General features: G+C 35.2%; 1 protein-coding gene across 1 annotated transcript in view; it reads left to right on the forward strand.

The window, feature by feature from the left end:
• Positions 1-20,737, forward strand: part of LOC150101218 (catenin delta-2-like) — a 728,964-nt gene that overhangs the window by 349,012 nt on the left and 359,215 nt on the right. Inside the window, exon 9 of the mRNA XM_090401243.1 lies at positions 18,714-18,849. Within this exon, the coding sequence (XP_090257369.1) occupies positions 18,714-18,849 (136 nt within the window). The remainder of the gene's footprint in view (positions 1-18,713; positions 18,850-20,737) is intronic.

A 20,737-nucleotide genomic window follows, 5' to 3' on the forward strand; every position in this document is an offset into this window, starting at 1 on the left:
AATGCAGCAAAATGTAAGGCCTTGAGGTTTGGGACACATCAATGGGATGCTGCATACTCTATTGGATGAGATATACTGGAGGAAGTAGAGGAGAAAAGAGATATGGGGGTTGATGATTGATAGAAACCTGAAATTCAAGGGAAATATTGCAAAGGTGGTGAAGGTAACACAGAGGATTGCTGCATTAATGAGTAGAATGCTGACCTGCAGAGATAAGAGTTATCATTCTGTTATATAAGACCCTGATCAGGCCACACTTAGACTATTGTTCTCAGATTTGGTCCTCAGGATTTGAAGGGGATAAATTAACTGTGGAAAGGGTACAGAGACTGATAACAAAGACAGTTTCAGGACTGTACAATATTAGTTATGAGTATCGTCTGAGGGAATGGATATGCCGAGTTTGGTGGATAGGAGGAGGAGAGGTGATATGTTTGAGACTTTTAAATTGTCGAAAGGTGGTTACAGGGTTGACACTGGTTAGTTCTTTCACTTGGTTGAACAGCAGGAAGGAGTGATGACAAGGGGCCATTCATGGAAGTTATAAAAGGAAAATGTGAGCAAGAGGGTGAGGAGTAGTTGAACCATGGAATGCATTGTCTGATAGAGTGGTGAGAGCGAGAACGGTCAATGAGTTTAAGGGGTGGTATGATAGACTTTGTTTCCTAGGAGGGACCTCCCAAGATGAGTCTTGATAGATTTGTGTTTCCTAGGAAGGACCTGCTGCGATTAGTCTTTTGACTCCTTGGAGGCCTAAATAATAATAAAAGAAAAATGTATTTACACTTTGAAATTATTAAACCCTTTTAGAGTTAATATTATTATTTTCTTCTCAAGGATTAGGTGTTTGCCTTTTCTGGCTTCACTGATCTTTCTATCTTACAGTGGTCTTCCTTTCTCTCTCTCTCCTTCCCTTTGGTCTATATTTATCCATTCCTTTTGGTAGCTGCAATCTTTCCATCTTAAATAAATGCTCTTTCCATTTCTTTCTGTATTCTGTGATCTTGTCATTTATGTTCTAAATATCTGGCTCTCTTATGATGTCTTCATTTTTAATATTGTCCAATTTTGTGCATCATTTAAGTGCTCTTAAAAAAATCTCATTTCTGCAGCTTGTATTTTACTTTCTTTTTTCTTTTTAAGAGTCCACATTTCTTAATCATATAATGGAGTGGCCATTACTTTATAAAATTTAAGTTGAGTTTCTCATCTTGTTTTTTTATTCATCATCCTTTTAATACTTCCATAGATTTTTTTCATATTTCTTAATTTTTTTCATCTATATCTTTTATCTTTTATTTTTATGAGAGTTTTGAGAAAGATTAGGGGAGTGAACAGATGGCATCAATGTCAGTATCTTATTAAGAGTGAGGATATTAGGAAAAAACTAAACATTGTTAGCATTCAGGAATGTGTTAGCAGAGCTAATCTCAGGTGGTACAATCACTTAAATGGAAGAAGAAAGATTAGCAAAAGAAGTGTTCTGTGTCATTCTGGCAGAAAATAGACCCAGAGTAAGACCAAGATATAGGTGGATTAATACAGTAAAACGTGCCTTAGAAGACAGAAATATAAGATCTGATAATCTTGGAGTCTTGACAGATAACAAATTAAATTGGTGAATTATTATTATTGATTCACAGTTAGTAATGATATAACTTTTCATGTAGTACTATCATAATAGTACTGTATACACCCCCTGAGGGCACTGCTGAAGAATTTGATGATCTTTACCTTTTTAGATATGCTGTTGTGAAGCTTAAATAGCTAAACTGTGTCCCCTGTTCTATTATTTTATTTTCTGTGACTATTTTTCGATCTAACATAATCTTGACCTTTAAATGCCATGGCTTTTGTTTTCTTTTGTGAAATTTTTAAATTGTATTATTGGCTTAATTCATAAACTGATTTTTGAAGGTCATCTTTGTTGTCTGGTAATATAATCTGATCATCTGCATGATGTATGCAGATGATCAGATTGCATACTGCTGGGCTTGTTGGCCGAGTGGTTAGCGTATCCACTCTCCAGAAAAAAGGCTGTGGGTTCGAATCCTGCTGTGGGCATGGATGTTTGTGATTGTCTGGGAAAAATGCTCGTTGTAGTGTTGAACAGTAGCTGGGGTTGGTGTAGATGATGCAGGTGGTGGAGACGGAGAGCTGTAGAGTAGGTGACCTCCCTCAATGAGTCTTGGACTCCTTGGAGGTGCCAAAATAATAATAATAATAATCATTGTATTGATAAGTTCTTTTAGTTAACCAAGTGTCTTCTTTTATTTTTGTTGTCCATATTTTAATTGTTCAATATATATGTGTATGTAAAAAAATTCGTCTATACCAACTTAGCTACAAAGGCTCTTTTGGCTTGATTGTGACCGATGACAGGTTTATTATAGCTTTTTTCCAGTGGTTGTTGAAGCTTAGAAATTGAATTTTTAGTGATAATGATGATGATCAGCCTATCTTTTCCAACCACTACAGGGGTGAAGGCCTCTTCCATTGCAGGAGGTTTTGGGTCTGCTACTTCCATGGTGACTCAGTCCATATTGGGAGAGGACAATCACAAACATCCATGCCTATGCAGGATTCGAAACCTGCAGCCTTTTGGCTGGAGACCGGATACGCTAACCAATCGGCCAACCAGGACGGCATGCATATATATATTGAATAAAGTTGGAGATAAACTAAATCCCTTCATTCATTTCAGTATCATCTGTTAATTTATTACCAAACTGTATTTTTGTGTTTTTATATAGCTTTGTATAGCTTGTACCAAATGTAGTGAATAATTTTTCTCTGTGTATTTTATCAAAAGCTTTCTTATAATCTGTAAAGACCAAATGAGTCTCCAAATGAAACTCTTGTCTTTCATCAACCTGTCATCTCAACCTTGCCTACCAAATTTCAAGACCTTGCACTTTGCAACATTAAACATAGCTTCACTCATATGTCCACTCACAGTCTATTGAGATCCTCCTGCAAGGCCAAAACCTCTGCTTTACTTCTTGTAGCCCTTTCCAACTTTGCATTATTGGCAAATGTATATCTCCAGTTAAGCCAGTCCCAATGTCATTAATGCACATGTTAAACAATAATGGTCCTAAAACAGACACCTAAGTATTCCACTAGTGATCTTTTTCTTTTGGAATACCACTCCAACATATACAACCTGCTAATACCTATCTGACAATCAGTCAGCTATTTAACTTACTAGTTTGTTATCTAATCCAATCTGTTTCAGTTTAGCTATTTTCAGTTTGATAGTTTCACTCATTTGTCCACTCATATAGTCTATTGAGATCCTCCTGCAAGGCCATAACCTTTGCTTTACTTCTCATGGCCACACATGCACACGCGTGCATATGTGACGAGCCCAAGCTTGTCAAATTGCAGTCTATCAAAGACCTTTGAAAAATCTGAGTACTCCACTTTATGTGTGTCCTTTATGAAGTGAATTTGTCACTTGGCTGTAATATGTAAGCAGATTGCTGAAACATGACCTTCCTGTAACAAACCCATGCTGATCGTGATAAAGAATACTGCTATCAGCCTACTTCTTAATCCTATTATTCACCAACTTCTCTAATGCATTCACAACAACCCCAGACACACAAATTGGCAAAAAATAATTTGTAGCCTTAGTCTTACTCCCCCCCCCCCCTTTGTGAAGTAGAACAATTTTTCCTACCTTCCATTCCTTTGGAACTTGACCTATTGCAAGATTCATGTTAAATAGTTGTACCAAAGGTGCTCTTAATTCCATGGAGTATTCCATCTAAGGCATGTGGCAATATACAGTCAAATCCCATTGCCTTATTAATATCAAGTTTACTTAATTCTTCATATACTTCTTTCTCATTCACCATCAGTCCCTCCTCTGTTACTCGAGCTTCTCCTGATGTTGCCATCACTAGGATGAAATAAAATGATCATTGAATAATTCAGTTATATTTTCTGCATTGGTTACTAGCCAGTATCATTAACCAGCATCATCTTCTCATAATCATTTTTCCTTCTGCTTGCCACAAATCAAAAGAACTCCCTAGGATTTTTTTAGCTCGATTGGCTAACTCCTTCTCATACTAACCCTTTTGCTGCCTTTACCAACTGAATTACCTTCCTGACCTGCTCTTTGTACTCTTCATGCAACTGATTGTTATCAACATTCATTTTGTGTAGCCAAAATTTAATTAACTTATTCTTTCTGTTCTTGAGAAACATTTGTAACATTAAATTAAGAATTATAAACATGTTAACACAAGAATATTTTAATGTTTGCCAAATATTTCAGTCAGAAACAAACATACTATCCTCAGTGGCTTGATAGGAACAGTTTTTACAAGGTGGAATACAAACAATAGATCATTCAAAAGTAGAATGAGCCGCGTGATGTTACATTGCTAAGCATTAAAGAGAGGTAAATTTCATCATAGTAATGAATAAATTACAGATTAATTCACAATTTCATATAACAATCTCAATTTATAAATTCAATTAAAGATAACATTAGACTAATGTAAGAATTAAAGGTCTCAATTAAAAAAAAAAAAATTGTGTGTTATCTGGATTAAACTTTCCCATATTTTTGACAAGGATATATAATCATTTCGATTCAAGTTCAGGCATTGAAGTAAGGCCTCAGCTCTCTCTATGAATAGGCATTCGAATTTATAGCAACATCTGTGTAGAAAGCGAGTCTTAGACCAGAGAATGTTGTGGCTTGTCTCTATCCCGTGCTGCGCCAATCCAGACTTATCGGATTTGCTGTGAAGAATGTGTGATTGATGTTCTTGTATTCTTTTTTCTATAGAGTGTCAGGTTTGGCAAACATTAAAATATTCTTTTGTTAACGTGCTTATAATTTTTAATTCAATGTCACAAGTGTCTCTTAAGAATAGAATTCTGTTCCTACATGGGGAAAACTTTACCAAAAAAACTGGTAAAATAGGTAAGCTATCTGTAATACAAGGTAAGTTACGAACGAGGATCATTTTTCTGAAAAAATGCTGCGATAATCAGATTACTCCTAACTTCGCTAAGATAAAAGAAACCATCAAATCTCCTGGAGCTCAAAAAATCTACAGGAACAAGCTTAACTTTAATCTGTAAACAACTCAGAGCAGCTAAACATGATCTTGCTATTAACATTTGTCAAGTTGCTGCATCTCCATACCTTTATCTCTGCAAACTTAGACCCACAACTCTCTGACAGTTCTTAATGTGGCTAAACACTAGATAACATTCATATAAAATCAGAATTGACATCTAAACCGCAAATTCGATGTCCTTGTTTCTAGACAAATCAAGCCTTCCCATGTTCCAGATAATTGGGTCGTCAACGTGTCCGGTCGCCCTTTAACGAATAGGGAAACACTCATCCTCTCAAAAGACATGATTTTACTATACTCCCTAAAAAGATTCCTTATTTAGATTTTCTGGTTAACATCGAATGGAACCTTAGTCATCTCTCCAGTGAAAAGGCTAATTTTATTCTCCTAGAAGTTGCTTCTACGCTACTTAAAGCCAAACTACCTCCTTCCAACATATCTTCTTTTGAAAAGAAAGCGCTACATTCCTTCAGAAGCAACAGTCACCTCGTTATCACTAAAGCAGACAAAGGAAAAGCGACAGTAATTATGGATTCTTCAAACTACAGAAGAAAAATTTCTCTTTTACTTCGAGATCCTTCAACATACCAAGAACTTGATCGTACCAAGAACTTGAGCCCATTAACAGGCAACTGAAGAATTTAAATTCCCTTCTAGATGAGGTGATAAGTTTAGATGCAGACATGATAGAAAGGTTAAAAACACATTTTGCAAGACCTCCTAGATTTTATGGTCTACCAAAAATTCACAAGACAGACCTTTCTTTTAGGTCTGTCACAAGACAGACATTCCTCTCCGTCCTATAGTTGACTGTATTGATTCATCTACTTATCACCTAGCCAAATATTTAGTGAAATTATTGAAATCATATAGGCAAATCACGCTCTTTTTTGAAAAACTCTTCGGATTTCTTAAATAAATTAAATTAAAAAAATATCTCATTACAGCCTACTGATTTTATGGTGAGCTTCGATGTAGAATCTATATATACTAATGTACTTCTCAAAGAGACTTTACAATTACTTGCTGACATCTTCCCACAAGATATCCTAAAATTATTCGATTTCGTGATGCACACTGGATATTTCTTGTGTCAAAACAAATTCTACAACCAAGTGGAAGGAACAGCCATGGGAAGTCCACTTTCACCTACATTAGCCAACTTTTATTTGGAATATCTAGAAGACATCCTGTTTTCATCTATATTTCCTCACCCATCCTTTCGGGTTAGATATACAGATATCTTTTCAGTGTGGCCTCACAACAGAGATTCCTTACCTTCCTTTTTAGCCAAAATCATTCCTTACATCCTCATATTAAGTTTACCATGGAGATTGAAAAAGACAACAAGTTATCCTTTTTAGACATTCTCCCCATCTGCTCACCTTCAGGTATTCTGACAACAACAGTTTACAGAAAACCCACTTTTTACTGGACATTACATTCTCAAACAATCTGTCCATCATCCTTATCAAAAAACAGGAATCATCATCATCATCATACGTATCAAGGATTTAGGCCTAGCATGGCCTATTCCGGCCTTAGAAGTCATCGTTGAATCGTTTAAGAGGACGTCCTGGTTTTCTTTTTCCTAATGGCTTGTACTTTAAGGCTTGTTTTGGTAATCTTTCTGTTTTCATTCTTTGAATGTGTTCCATTCATTTATGTTTTTTTAATTTTTTCTATTACTGGTTCTTGGTTTAATTCTTTCATAATATCTTTGTTTCTTTTGTGATCAAATAGGGTATACTTTGCAGTTTTTCTCATAAACTTCATTTCTGCTGTTGTTAATCTTGGTTTGTCTTTTTGTTTTATTGTCCAGATTTCGCTTCCATACATTAAGGCCGGTAAGGCTAATGTATTGTATACTTTTAGCCTGGTTTGTTTTTGAACTAGGTTTGGTTTAAATATAGAGTTAATTATACCTGTTATTTTTAAATATTTTGCAATTTTTACGTTTATATCTTTTTTATTTTCATATGTGATCATACATCCTAGGTAGTTAAATGAATTCACCTGTTCTAAGATCTTGTTATCTATTACTATTTTAGTTCTTGCTGGATCTTGTCCTTTAAAGGCCATAGTTTTTGATTTTTCTGTTGATATTATCATACCATAATCTTTGGATATCTCATTTAGATTTAAAATAGCTTTCTGTAAGTTATCTTCAGAATTTGTAATTATTATTTGGTCGTCTGCAAAGAGGAGAGTGTTTAAGTTAACTGTAGGTGAAAGTTTAATTCCTTGATGTAAATTTTTACTCCATTTTATTATTATTTCATTTAAGTAGATATTAAAAAGAGTTGCTGAGAGGGGACATCCCTGTCGGACCCCTTGGTTTATCTCTCTTGTATATGATAGCTCATGATTTAATCTTATTTGTATTTGATTATTTTCATATATACTTGTGATAGCTTTTAGGATATTATTTGGTATTTGTCTTTCTTTTAATATGTTAAATAATATGTTTCTTTTAACTTTGTCAAATGCTTTTTCAAAGTCAATAAATGCAATATGTGTTTCTAAATTATATTCTCTTCTTTTCTCTATTATTAATTTTAGGCAGAAGGCTGGGTCTATACATGATTGTCCTTTTCTAAATCCATTCTGTACCTCTAGAATAAAGTTTTCGGAATATTTCATTAGTTTGTTATTTAAGATTCTGCTATATATTTTGTAACAGGAATTTAGTATACTGATACCTCTATAGTTTTTAGGGTCATCTCTATTACCTTTCTTAAAGATAGGAATCACAATTGCTTTTTTCCATGCTATTGGGGGGATACCAGTCGAGTAAATTTTATTTTAAAATAATAAGAATCTTTCTTTGAATCTTGTTCCTGCGTATTTATATAGTTCTGAACCTAGCTTATCTTCTCCAGGTGATTTTCCGTTTCTTATTTCTTTCAGGCTGATTTCAAATTCTTCTTCAGTTATTTCCTTTTCATTTTCGTTAATTGTTTGCCAGTTGTCTTTTTTAAAATATTTGTCTGTCCGCAGTTCTGTGTAGTAATTTAGAAATAAATTCTTCTAATTTCAATTCAGTGTTTAATTTTATGTTTTCTTTGGTATCTGCATTTAGGTGTTTCAAAATCTTATATACATTGGGTCTTATTTTATATAAATCATGTTCTAAATTAGAAACAAATTTATTCCATGATTCTCTGTCTTTTTCTGACTTCTCTTTTAGCTATGGCTCTTATTCTTTTATATTCTATTTCATCTTCTAATCTTTTACTGCTTAACCATTTGTGATAGGCTTCTTTTTTCTTTTTGATTATTTCTTTGATTGTATCATCCCAGATCTTCAGTTTTTTTCTTTTATTGAATTTTTTGGTCTTTCCTAAGCTTTCATTTGCTGCTGCATTTAGTACTGTTTTTATATTAAGCCATTCTATTTCTTCATTTTATTTTCATATCATATCAATCATAAAATGTTTAATTCGACAAACTAGAACTAATTGCTCAACTCCCCATGAATTACAGAAAGAACTTTCAAATATCAAACATTGCATGAGATTAAATGGCTTCTCCAAAAAAAAGTACACAACAGCTGTACGATTCCAACAATCCAATCCAGAACAACAAAGAATCAATACTTCGAGTTCCAATTCCATATATTTCTGAGATTTCAGAATCAATTTCACGAATTCTGAAGAAATATGATTTAACAGCCACTTATATCCCTATTAACAAAATATCCACCTATTTCTCCTCTTCTAAAGATAAACACTCAACTTTGTCTCTGCCTGGTGTATATCAAGTTCCTTGTAACTGCAATCTGTCGTACTTTGGACAAACCAGACGCTCCTGTATAGAAAAAAGAATACAAGAACATCAATCATACATTCTTTACAACAAATCTGATAAGTCTGGATTGGCACAGGATAGAGACAAGCCAGAACATTCTCTGGTCTAAGACTCACCTTCTACACAGGTGTCGCTATAAATTCGAATGCCTATTCTAAGAGAGTGCTTGAGGCCTTACTTCAACGCCTTAACTTGAATCGAAATGATTTTGCATCCTTGTCAAAAATATGGGAAAATTTAATTCGGATGACACACTAAAATTTTTTTATTATTTTATTATTTTATTTTTTTTAATTGAGACCTTTAATCTAATTAATTAATCTAATCTATAAAAAATAACATTAGTCTAATGTTATTTTTTAATTGAATTTATAAATTAAGATTGTTATATGATGTGAATTAATACCTATAATTTATTCCTCTCTCTGATGAAATTGACCTCTCTTTAATACTTAGCAATGTAACATCACGTGGCTCGTTCTACTTTTGAATGATCGATTGTTTGTATTCCACCTTGTAAAATCTGTTCCTCTCAAGCCACTGAGGACAGTCTGTTAGTTTCAGACTGAAATATTTGGCAAACATTAAAATATTCTTATGTTAACATGTTTATGATTCTTATTCTTTCTGTAATTTCCACAGTTATCCCTATCTCCTTTCTTATAGATAGATGTAACCATAGCTTTCAACTGATTTGATGCAATCTTACATTTTATCCAACACTTATTTATTAATTTTAAGAATCTGTGATGTATGAGAGACTTCCAAAAAGTAAGTTCTGATGGGCTGTCAGAGAAACAAATATATACTTACAAAAAAAACTTTATTGGAAATTAAAGTAGACATCTTTCACTACTTTACTACATAATTTCTGCCATTGTTTAGGCACGTATCATAACGGGGCACCAAGAGTTGTGTACCTTCGTCTTAGAAGTTTGCCACTTGTAATGCAAACCACCTATTGACTGCTTTTTTACTCTCTTCATCGTCTTGAAACTGCCAGCCAGCAAGGAAAGATTTCAGATGTTTGAACAGGTGAAAGTCACTTGGTGTGAGGTCAGGATTATATTCGGGGTGATGGAATTGTTTCCAGCCAAAGGCGGCAAGAAGTTGTTGTGTTATGCTGGCCATCTGTGGGTGGTTGGGTGTTATCGTCAATCGAAACAACACCCCTGGTAAGCATGCCACATTGTTTATTCTGGATCACATGATGCAGTTTCTTAAGGGTTTGGCAGTACATACTCGCGTTGATTGTGGAACCTTGACCCAAGAAGTCTACCAGCAAAATTCCTTCTGTCCCAAAACACAGTGCACACGATTTTCTGAGTGGGAACCTTTGTCTTCAATTTCATCTTGACTGGTGATAACATGTACCTCCACTCCATGGACTGTTGTTTGGATTCAGGGGTTGTGTGCGACACCCGTGTCTCATTGTCACCGGAAATGTATATTTCTGGTGACAAGTCTGCTCAGGAAAGCATTGCCATCCTCATGGTAGCTTGTCAAGAATTCCAACGCACTGCCTAGCTGATTCAATTTATGTTGTTCTGTAAGCAACTTTGGCATCCAGCGTGCACACAATTTCATGAAGACGTGAACGTGAAACATCTGGAAATTGCAGCGAGAGTGACTTTATAGTGAATCCCATATTCTGTTGAATCTTCTCTTCAACTAAACACACTAAATTGTCAGTCACTAAAGATGGTCGCCCGCTCCATTCATCATCATGCACATCTGTCCTTCCTTCATTAAAAAGTCTTGCCCATCTTCATATCACTGAATCACTCGTTGCATGTTCTCCATAAATCTCAATAATTTGCCGAGGAATTTCAGCTTCTTTAACATTCCTTGCATTCAAGAAATGGATAACTGACCTAATTTCACATGCCGTGCGCAATTAGATTTTGCATGCGGTGGGTGATTCATTTTTCTTTGACATTATAAACTCGCACACACACCAAGAAGTGTATGCACTGCGAGAATGTCTGAAAATGGCACCAACATCTTGCTAAGCAATCAACAACATGCATGCGCACCATTGCAATCACAGCGCTGCAGTGAAAATATTTAAAAATGGAACTTACTTTATGGACTTTCCTCGTAAATATTTTCCATAACATTTCCAGAGTTCTGTATTTATGCCACTTTTTCTGTTAATTAATTTGGGTCATACCATGAATTCTTATAATATTCTATCCGTTGTTTCTCTTATGTTGATATGTGCTCTATCTCTTTTCTCATTGTTTAATTTCTTTAATATTTTGTCGGCTATGTCTTGTCTTCCATGTATGTCTTCTATTTTATTAATAAATCTATCCTAAGAATCTTGACGAGCTTTCTGAAATATGATTTTAGTTATATTGTTTAATCTTTATATCAATGATATTGTCAGTGAATTGCAAGCGGATATTCAGTTGTTTGCGGATGATGTGAAGCTGGGAAGGTTATTAGTAATAGTACAGATGTGGTAGTCATGCAAAAGGATTTGAATAAGCTAGACAGATGGGCAAAAGAATGGGGGGGGGTGTCGGTTTAATGCAGCAAAATGTAAGGTCTTGAGGTTTGGGACACATCGATGGGACGCTGCATACTCTATTGGATGAGATATACTGGAGGAAGTAGGGGAGACAAGAAATCTGGGATTGATGATTGATAGAAACCTGAAATTCAGGGGACATATTGCAAAGGTGGTGAAGGTAACACAGAGGATTGCTACAATAATGAGAAGGATGCTGACCTGCAGAGTTATCATTCCATTATATAAGACCCTGATCAGACCACACTTAAACTATTGTTCTCAGATTTGGTCCCCAGGATTTGAAGGGAATAAAGTAACTGTGGAAAGGGTACAAAGGTGGATAACAAAGATTGTTTCAGGACTGTACAATGTTAGTTATGAGGATCATCTGAGGAAATATGGGCTGCAGCATTTGGTGGATAGAAGAAGGAGAGATGATATGATTGAGACTTTTAAACTGTTGAAAGGTGGTTACAGGGTTGACACTGGGGAGGTCTTTTCCTTTCATAACTTGCCATCCCTGGAAGTTACGAAAGGAAATGAACAAGAGGGTGAGGAGTGGTTTCTTTGCATGGAGGGTGGTTGAACCGTGGAATGCATTGCCTGATAAAGTGGTGAGAGTGAGAACAGTCAATGAGTTTTAAGAAGTGGTATGGTGGACTTTGTTTCCTAGGAGGGACCTCCCACGATGAGTCTTTTGACTCCTTGGAGGCCTAAATAATAATAATAATAATAATAATAATAATAATATATTTCTTTTGTTTTTGTATGTTTTATAATGAATGATTTGTATGATACTTGTTTTTCTTCTATTGCATTTTCTGTATGTGTTTGAAATTTTTAATGTTTTTCTTTTCAAGTATTTTAGTGGTTGCTTTATGAACTATCTTTATTCAAGCTTTCCATTCTTCTATATCTTCATTGATTTTGGCTTCTTTTAGGTAATGTGTTAATAGTATTCTAATGCTTTCTTCTTTTAATAGATATACTGCATACTTGTTCTATTTGTTGTTTTTTTCTTCTTTACTTCCTTACTCCATTTTGTTAGTAGTTTCTAAAATAGAAATATTAAGTAATGATCAAAAAATTTCATTTCCTCTATAAACAACATTTTGTACATGGAGCTAGTTTCTGATTAATAATGATATAGTCAATTATAGATCTTATTCCTCTGCCATTCCAGGTATCCTTATATATATATATATATATATATATATATATATATATATATATATATATATATATATATACACACACACACACACACACACACACACACACACACACACTAGGTGGCTCTGTTCCCTGATGCCTACAGTGGCCAACACCCACCCCCCAAGGTTCCGGACTGGTAAGCAGGTTCTCCTTGAATTCTGATGACTCGAAAGGGGGTACCGCCCCCTGGTGTCCCCCGCCCCCCCATGTTCCGGACTGGTAGGGCAGTTCTCCTTGAATTTTGAAGACTTGAAGGGGGGGGGGGGTTCTCCCCCCCCCCCTCAGTGCCTACAGCAACCCCCTTCCCCTCGAGTTCTGGAATGGTAGGCTGGTTCTCCTTGAATTTTGATGACTCGAATTTTGAAGACTCGAGACTCAGGGTAGCCCCTGAGTTTCAAAACGTTTCAAATAACTTGACAAAAAACGTGACACAAAAACGTTACAAAAAAGCTTATCATTTTATATTATAGAGTAGATATATATATATTTATTTTTTATTTTTATTTTTTAAAGTATTAGTTATTTTAAAATTATTGAAAATATAGAAGGTTAATAGTTCTTGACCATTATTATTCATACAAATTTCTCCATATTTGCCTAAAACATTTGAGATTGGATCATTTCCAACTCTAGCATTTAAAAACCCTGCTGTTAACAGTCATTTTTATTACATTTAATTAACGGTTTTTGTAGTTCTTTATAAAACTGTTCAGAATCCGCTTTTCTACTCTTTTGGGCATATATTCCTATATTATTACAACTTCTATTTGTTTTTAATGTAACTGTTATAATTCGATCATTTACAAAATTGTACTTTCGTATTCTATTTTTCCATTTATTATTGATTAAAATATGTTTGGCAAAGGGCAAACAAAAAGATGTATGGAAAGAAAATGAAACTGGAGAATGTGTTTGTTGAAAGTGTTTTGTGAGCAAATGCCAGACGCGTGAAGAGAGGAGTAAGTCATGTGATAGCAGTGAGTTGAAAGATGAAATTCATGATAATGCAATTGTTGTAGTTAATGTTGCAAGCTGTATGAGTGACTGTATAAATAACAATAACACATTGAAAATGAAGAGAATGACCAGATGGTAATGGAAAACATAGTGCACTTACTTGGAGTTCTTCATAGGACAGAACTTGAGATTGAGTGGTTGGAGGTATATACAAAAATGAAAGAAAGGGGAGAGAAAGCATAGTATGAAAATAAGGATTGGGTTTTATGTGGCAATTCATTGTTATGAGGAGTCCTCAAGAAGAGTGTGATGAAATTGTGTTTTCTGGAGCTAAGATTAAAGATGTTAGTGATATTGTAAGGATGCAAAGTTAAGGTGAAAGGAATGTTAAAAATGCTTTAGCAGTGACGTGTGGTATGCAATAAGACAGAGTTGCTAGTACATGCAGAAAAGAGAAAGTGAAAGTTGAGTCTTGCCATGGTATGATATAGGCGATCTGAAACAGCTATGATTGTGAATGAATCAGTATGTATGCATTGTGCAGTAGGAATAGCATGGAGTTTGATGGAAAGAAGAATTTATATAAGGTTGATAGCTTACTTAATAGGATTAGGTGGCAGGAGTCTAGAGAAAGTGTTGTTCAGTGAAAATTCTGGAGTACAAAGTCAGGAAAACTAGAATGTTTTGGGGGAAAGCACATCAGCATGGGTTCAGACAACCTAGAGGTTAGTAAGTGGGAATGATCACTTGATGCAAAATGTAGCACCACAGGTTCTTAACTTTAGTGGACTAAACACAAGGTGTAAGGGAGGTTATGTAATAAAGGGGTGGAAGGCATTTCAGTTTATGTATGCTAATGTCAGAAGTATTCAAAATAAGGTTGAGAAGTGTTTGGCATTGGTTAGCACAACTTGATCAAAAGTTGTAGGTATTAGTAAGACATGGTTGATTGAGAATGATATGGTCATAGGAATAGAATGCAAGGGATATAGTGTCTTCAGAGTGGACAGAAGGAACAGGATGGGGAGAGGTGGTTTGCTAATGATAGCAGAGAAATTTAAGCCAAAAAGAGTAAAAGTACATCAGGGGGACAGGGATTCAGAGGGCAGTTCATTTGAGACTGTCTGGTATCAACAGGACTAAATATATTATTGGTTGCTGTTAGAATTCAGGAGTATATGGGAGAATGTAGATGACATGCACTTGCAAATTAGCATGATGAGTACAGGTCAAGTAATTATTATGGAGGATTTCAACTATGGGGACATAGATTAGAAGGAGGAATAGTATTAAGAGAAGGAAATGGAATTTATGCAGCTACTGAGACAGTTACCTGAAACAACATGTAATGGAGGGGACATGAGGTTTAAGAATGCTGGATCTGATCATTGCATCAGAGAACTTAACACTTATACTCTTCCTCTGCTTGGAGAAAGTGATCGTGTAGTCTTGATCTGGGAGATTGCAGACATGCAGAACTTTCTGTTAAGAACAGCTATGTGTGGAATTACAAAGCAGGTGATTATGACAAGCTGAGGAGTCAGCTTTCACCAGAGCCATGGCATAAGAATTTGGAGGGGAGAGATGTTGGTTTTGCATGGGAGGTACTCATGGTGTGTCTGAAGAAAGCAGTATCTGAATGTATACGTAAAGTCAGAAAGTTACATCAGGTAAGAGTTAGATGAATGAATAGCTTCATTAAGTAGGAGTTATATGCAAAGACATGGTTGTGAAGGGATTATAAAAAAAAAAAAGTAATCAGCATGCCCACGAGAAGTGTAAGGTGCAGGCAAGAAGGGTAACCAGTATGGTAAGGAAGGCCAAAGCTAATTATGAGAGAAAGCTACCTGATGAGTCCAGAAGAAATCCTAAAGAGTTCCTTTGCTCTGTGTCAAGTAAAAGGAGGAATGATTATGGAAGGATGATCTTAAAAAGTGCTGATGGTGGGGAGGTAACAGAACCAAACTCAGTTGAATTGCTAAGTGATCATTTTATAGGGATGTACCACCTAGGTGGTGATGTTGCGATACCAGATGTGACATTGACTGATAGGAGAATAGAGGTTGAAGAAATGGAGGTGCATGAAATATTGCAGAAGCTCAATATGAACACAGCCATTGGATTAGTTGGCATATTGGCCCATGTATTACAAGAATGTGCAAGGAAATGATCAGCTCCTCTAACCAAGCTGTCTAATTTAAGCCTCAGTACTCAAAGGTGCCAATGGAGTGGAAAGAGGGCAAAATAGTTCCATTGAATAAAGGAGGTTTCAAAAGACAGAATTCAGGACTGGGTGGATGGTGATATGATAATATATAAGTGACAACATGGTTTTGTGAAGGACCGATCTTGCCTTAGTAAAGTAATTTGCTTACTTTTTATAATCAAGTGACATAAAATTATTTATAATGTCACTTGTTTTATGGGAAATAGCTATGGAGAGATATTGCTGGACTTTGCAAAAGCATTTGACAAGATTTTATATAGAACTCTATTGCATAAATTGAAGTAAATGGGGATTAATATGAATCTGGTGATTTGGATTAGAAGGTGGCTGATGAGCAGATATCAAAGAGTGGTTTATGAAGAAGTTGAGTCCAGGAGAAGGCAAGTGACCAGTGGTTTACCACAAGTTCAGTACTTGGTTCTTTGTTTAATTTGTATATCAATGATATCAAAAATGATTTGACAGGAAATGTTCATTTGATTACGGATGATGCTAAACTGGGAAGAGCAATGGTAAATGAAGGTGATGCAGAGATCCTGCAGAAAGACTTAAATAGACTAGCAGTATATGCAAAGGTAAATGGCTGCTAGTTTAATGTGGCTAAGTTTAATGTGATGCACCTTGGGAAGAGATCAGAAGTTGTGTACTATATTGATGGAACTGAACTGCAGGAAACTGATGAGGACAGGGATTTTGGAAGTGATTATGGACAGGGAATAAGGGTACATCCAGACTATTGCACACAGATCTGACTTTCAGATTACTTGGGGATGAAGAAGTTGAGGCAAGTGACAAAGATTGTGGCAAGTTTGTGGAATGCTCCATATAAGAATAGATTGATGGTCTGTAGGCGTCAAAAATTAGCTGATAGGTAAAAAAGAGGAGATATGATAGAAGCATATAAGTTATTAAAGGAATTTTATAGGATTGACACTGAAGACTTTTCATTACATGACAAGAAGGGAGAGAACAAGGGGTAACTATTGGAAGTTGTGTAAGAGCGTGGTTAGCAAGGGTGTTAGAACTGGAATTTTTGCTTGGAAGGTGGTAAATGGGTGGAATGGGTTACCATAGGTGGTTGTGAGTGCTTCATTAGTGAATGAGTTGAAGAAGAGGTATATTAGGTATTGTGTAAATGGCAGCTAATGCATGGATAATAGATCTCCTGCAATGAGTCTTTTGACTCCGTGGGAATGCCTATGTAATCATAATAATAAATGGCCACTCCACTAGAAGCTCTGATATATTGGTTGACTGCACTATATAAGTAAAACTCTATATATTTCATTCCCTTTAATTTCTTTTTTGTTTCTGTTATCACAGCTATGTTAATGTTTTTAGTTGTTTTACTAATTATTATTATTATTATTATTACCCAAGACCCCATGGAGTCTTGGGTAATAATAAGACTCATCTAGGAGGTCCTTTTATCATACACACAGCTCATCATACCATGCTTTAAACACACTCAAATTCTCCGCAAACGCCACACTTTCAGGCAAGGCATTCCAACCATTCACAACTCTGCATGAACAAACCTGCTTCTCACCCTACTCACATCCTCTTTATACAGTTTCCAGGGATGACTTCTGGTTCTCCCCTGATCTAATTGCAATTTCTCTGTTGTTATATTTCTTACATTTCATGTCACCACTTTTAAAATGTTCAATATTCCTAGTCATTTACCTTTATCTTTTCCTGGTTTGTAATCCATTGTTTTTATCCGATGTATTTTCCAATTGAAGCATCTGAGTTATAGAGATTTTGTACTTGGTAAGGTAACCAGCCTTATGCAAAACTCCCAACATCTGGGGGAGTATCTGTCTTAATCTGTCACTTGTCTCTCGCAATGTTACAATTCTAACATTGTATTCCTGATGATACCTCTCCATTAAAGTGCAACAAAAATGTAAACCGGCACTTAAGCCTAAATACTCATTTTATATTTGATATTATTAATACTTTAATAATATTAACTCCTCCTTGATGCAGTAAGGAGGATTGCATGCACCAATGACCTCAAGAGCTATGCCAGCAGTAGCTAAGCTACTGGTGGGTCTTCCTAGCTAGAGATACCATCAAGTAGGAGTTAATATTATTAAAGTATTAATAATATGAAATATAAAATGAGTATTTAGGCTTAAGTGCTGGTTTACATTTATGATGCACTTTAATGGAATAATTTAAAACACAGAGAAATAATTACACAACAGGTTTAATTGATTTCAATATTTCATCTCAGTCACACAGCCATCATCAGGAATACAATGTATCACTCACTCACACACACACACACAAAATTTTCATATTATGGTCAGACTGGGAGATTTACTAACATCTTCCTAGAAGTACACAAAAAACTCATCCACCACCACAACTATGGTCAATCAGGTGTAGCAGACAATGCCTTGGATACCTACACAGAATCAAATTAAAGAAAACCACCATGCTTCATCAGCAAATGCAAACTTGACTCTTTTTTAGAATCTGCAGCAGACTTAAAAAACCAACCCAATCTTAATAAATATGGCTACATTAAAGTTCCCAAAATTTGGGAACTTTAATTCTTACACCTTCTGTCCAACATCTAAGGCTAGTCAATATTATCTATAGAAGGCACCCTCATAGGACTTTAGTCTTTATTTATTCTGTCTCATTTCTTCCACTTATTGTTTCTTGTATGTGTTATTAAAATTTTAACGTTGTATTACAGATGATGCCTCTGTGACTGAGACAAAATATTGAAATTTATTAAACCTTTTGTTTGCTTATTTCTCTTTGTGCTATAAATAAAGTGCAACATGAATGAAATCACATATGAAATATTAACATTAACACATAGTGCTGCTAAATTGTTTAAATAAGCTCTTTTTATTTCCAGATGTTCGGTGGAGAGATCCAGATCTTCATGAAGTAGTTGAGTTTCTTGCTCATCCAAATAATATAGTTCGAGCTAATGCTGCAGCTTATCTTCAGCACCTTTGTTATATGGATGATAATGTAAAGCAAAAAACACGGTATTTACACAGCATTATTATTTTGTCATTTACAATCATCCTCCCCTTTCATGTCACTGTATTATGCTTAAGTTACAAAAAAAACTAATTCATTTCCATGTTAAAGATGTTAATTTTTTGTGAAGATTATTATTTTGCTGGAAAAGTTAGAAATATGAAATTCATGTATTATTTGCATCATACTGAATATCCATGTAGCTTCACTCTCATTTGAAATTATTTGAAACAATATTATGATGGAAAGACTTATACATTGGTTATTCATAATACTATATATACTATGCTATATATTGGGTGGAAAAAAATCTTAATTAATACTTCTGATATTTTGGCAAAGTCAAATTGCTATCTTCAGGGAACAAAGAGCCGATTGATATGTGTATGCAGCCACTACATATGGTAAGAAAGACTGAAGTAAAACCAAGAGTGATAAGTCTAAAGTCCTAAAGAGACTTTTGAGGCATTGGATATGAGGAATAAGTGAGCAAAGGAGTTGGCAGTGGTAGTAGGGACAAATGACTTGACTAGGAACAAGGAGAATGTAAGATTGGATATAGAAGGTTGTTGAGAAGGATAAAAGATAATAGTGTGATAAAAGTAGTCAGTACATTTGTGCAGGTATGACAGTAATGAGATGAGTCAGAGAGTTTAAATTATGAATGATATGTTAGTACAAATGTGTGAAGAAAAAGGAGTGCGGTTTCTTAATGTGTGGAATGAATTTGAAGGAAGAATTGAACTGTATAAGAGTAATGGATCATTAGAATGGTCCATCATTTGGAGAGACTGCTGGAAGGGAAGATAACGGATGCAGAGAATGAATCTGAGCAAATAAGAAGTGATGTGAAAGAGAGCAGGATTTTAAGGAAGGAGAGATTGAAGTGGGTAGCATGAGTGTAGATAATGAGAGAACAAGTGTGCAAGACAAACAGGAAAATTGGGAGATTCAGGGTGGACAGGGGAACACAACATGAGAAAGGTTGATGCTCCAAGAAGATGTGAGTGTGTATGTAGACAAAAAGGGAAGGAGATGCCCTAGTATGTAAGGAAAACAGTTGGATTTGAAGAAGATTTTGAGATGAGTAAGGAGAAAAAGAAATGGCTCAAAGAAAGTATGAAAAAGTCACATCTAATAAGTGGTATCAGTGAAACTTGTTATAGATCCAGGAATAAGCTGTTACGCTTGTATTCAAATGCCAGAAATGAAATGGTCGCATTGATTGAGTTTGTTCCAAAAAATTGTTGAAATAAGTGAGACTTGGTTGGATGATGATGACATCTTGACAGGAATAGAGATGGAAGGTATGATGTATTTTGTGAAGTTAGAAAGGATAAAAAGAGTGATGGAGTGCTATTGATGATGGAAAAAGAATTATGTCCATAAAAGGTAGAGATGCAAAGGAAAAATAGTTGTAGTAGTTTTGAGGCATGGGTATGGTGTGGGGTAAAGATGAACAGAATGAAATACTAATAATACTACCTTTACTACGAGTTGCCTAAAATACTTCAGGCGCAAACTTCGTTTACTTACACTTGGATAAAGGATTAAACCAAATATATAATTGGTAGCATAGCCATGTGAAAAAACTTCCATCACTTGTGTACCCCTTTTAAACCCATTTCTATCAATTGTACTCCCTTGTTTTTAAAATAGCTGTTTTTAAATACTGACACTTTTGTTCAGTGCATTTTGTTTACTTTACTTATTTTTCCACCATTACTGATTATTTTTTCTTGTACCACTGAATGGCCTAGCACATACCCATGGGGGTACACGTACCACCAGTTGGGAACCGATACACTAGACTCTTCAAATTGCATTGTCTCAACCTTTCTTCATATTCAACATTCCAGAGATCAGAAACTATTTTTGTCAATCTCCTCTGGA

Source organism: Typopeltis vanoorti, chromosome 12 (assembly GCF_054136105.1).
Source record: "Typopeltis vanoorti isolate ZY-2024b chromosome 12, IOZ_Tvanoo_1.0, whole genome shotgun sequence".
Lineage (NCBI taxonomy): Eukaryota > Metazoa > Arthropoda > Arachnida > Uropygi > Thelyphonidae > Typopeltis > Typopeltis vanoorti.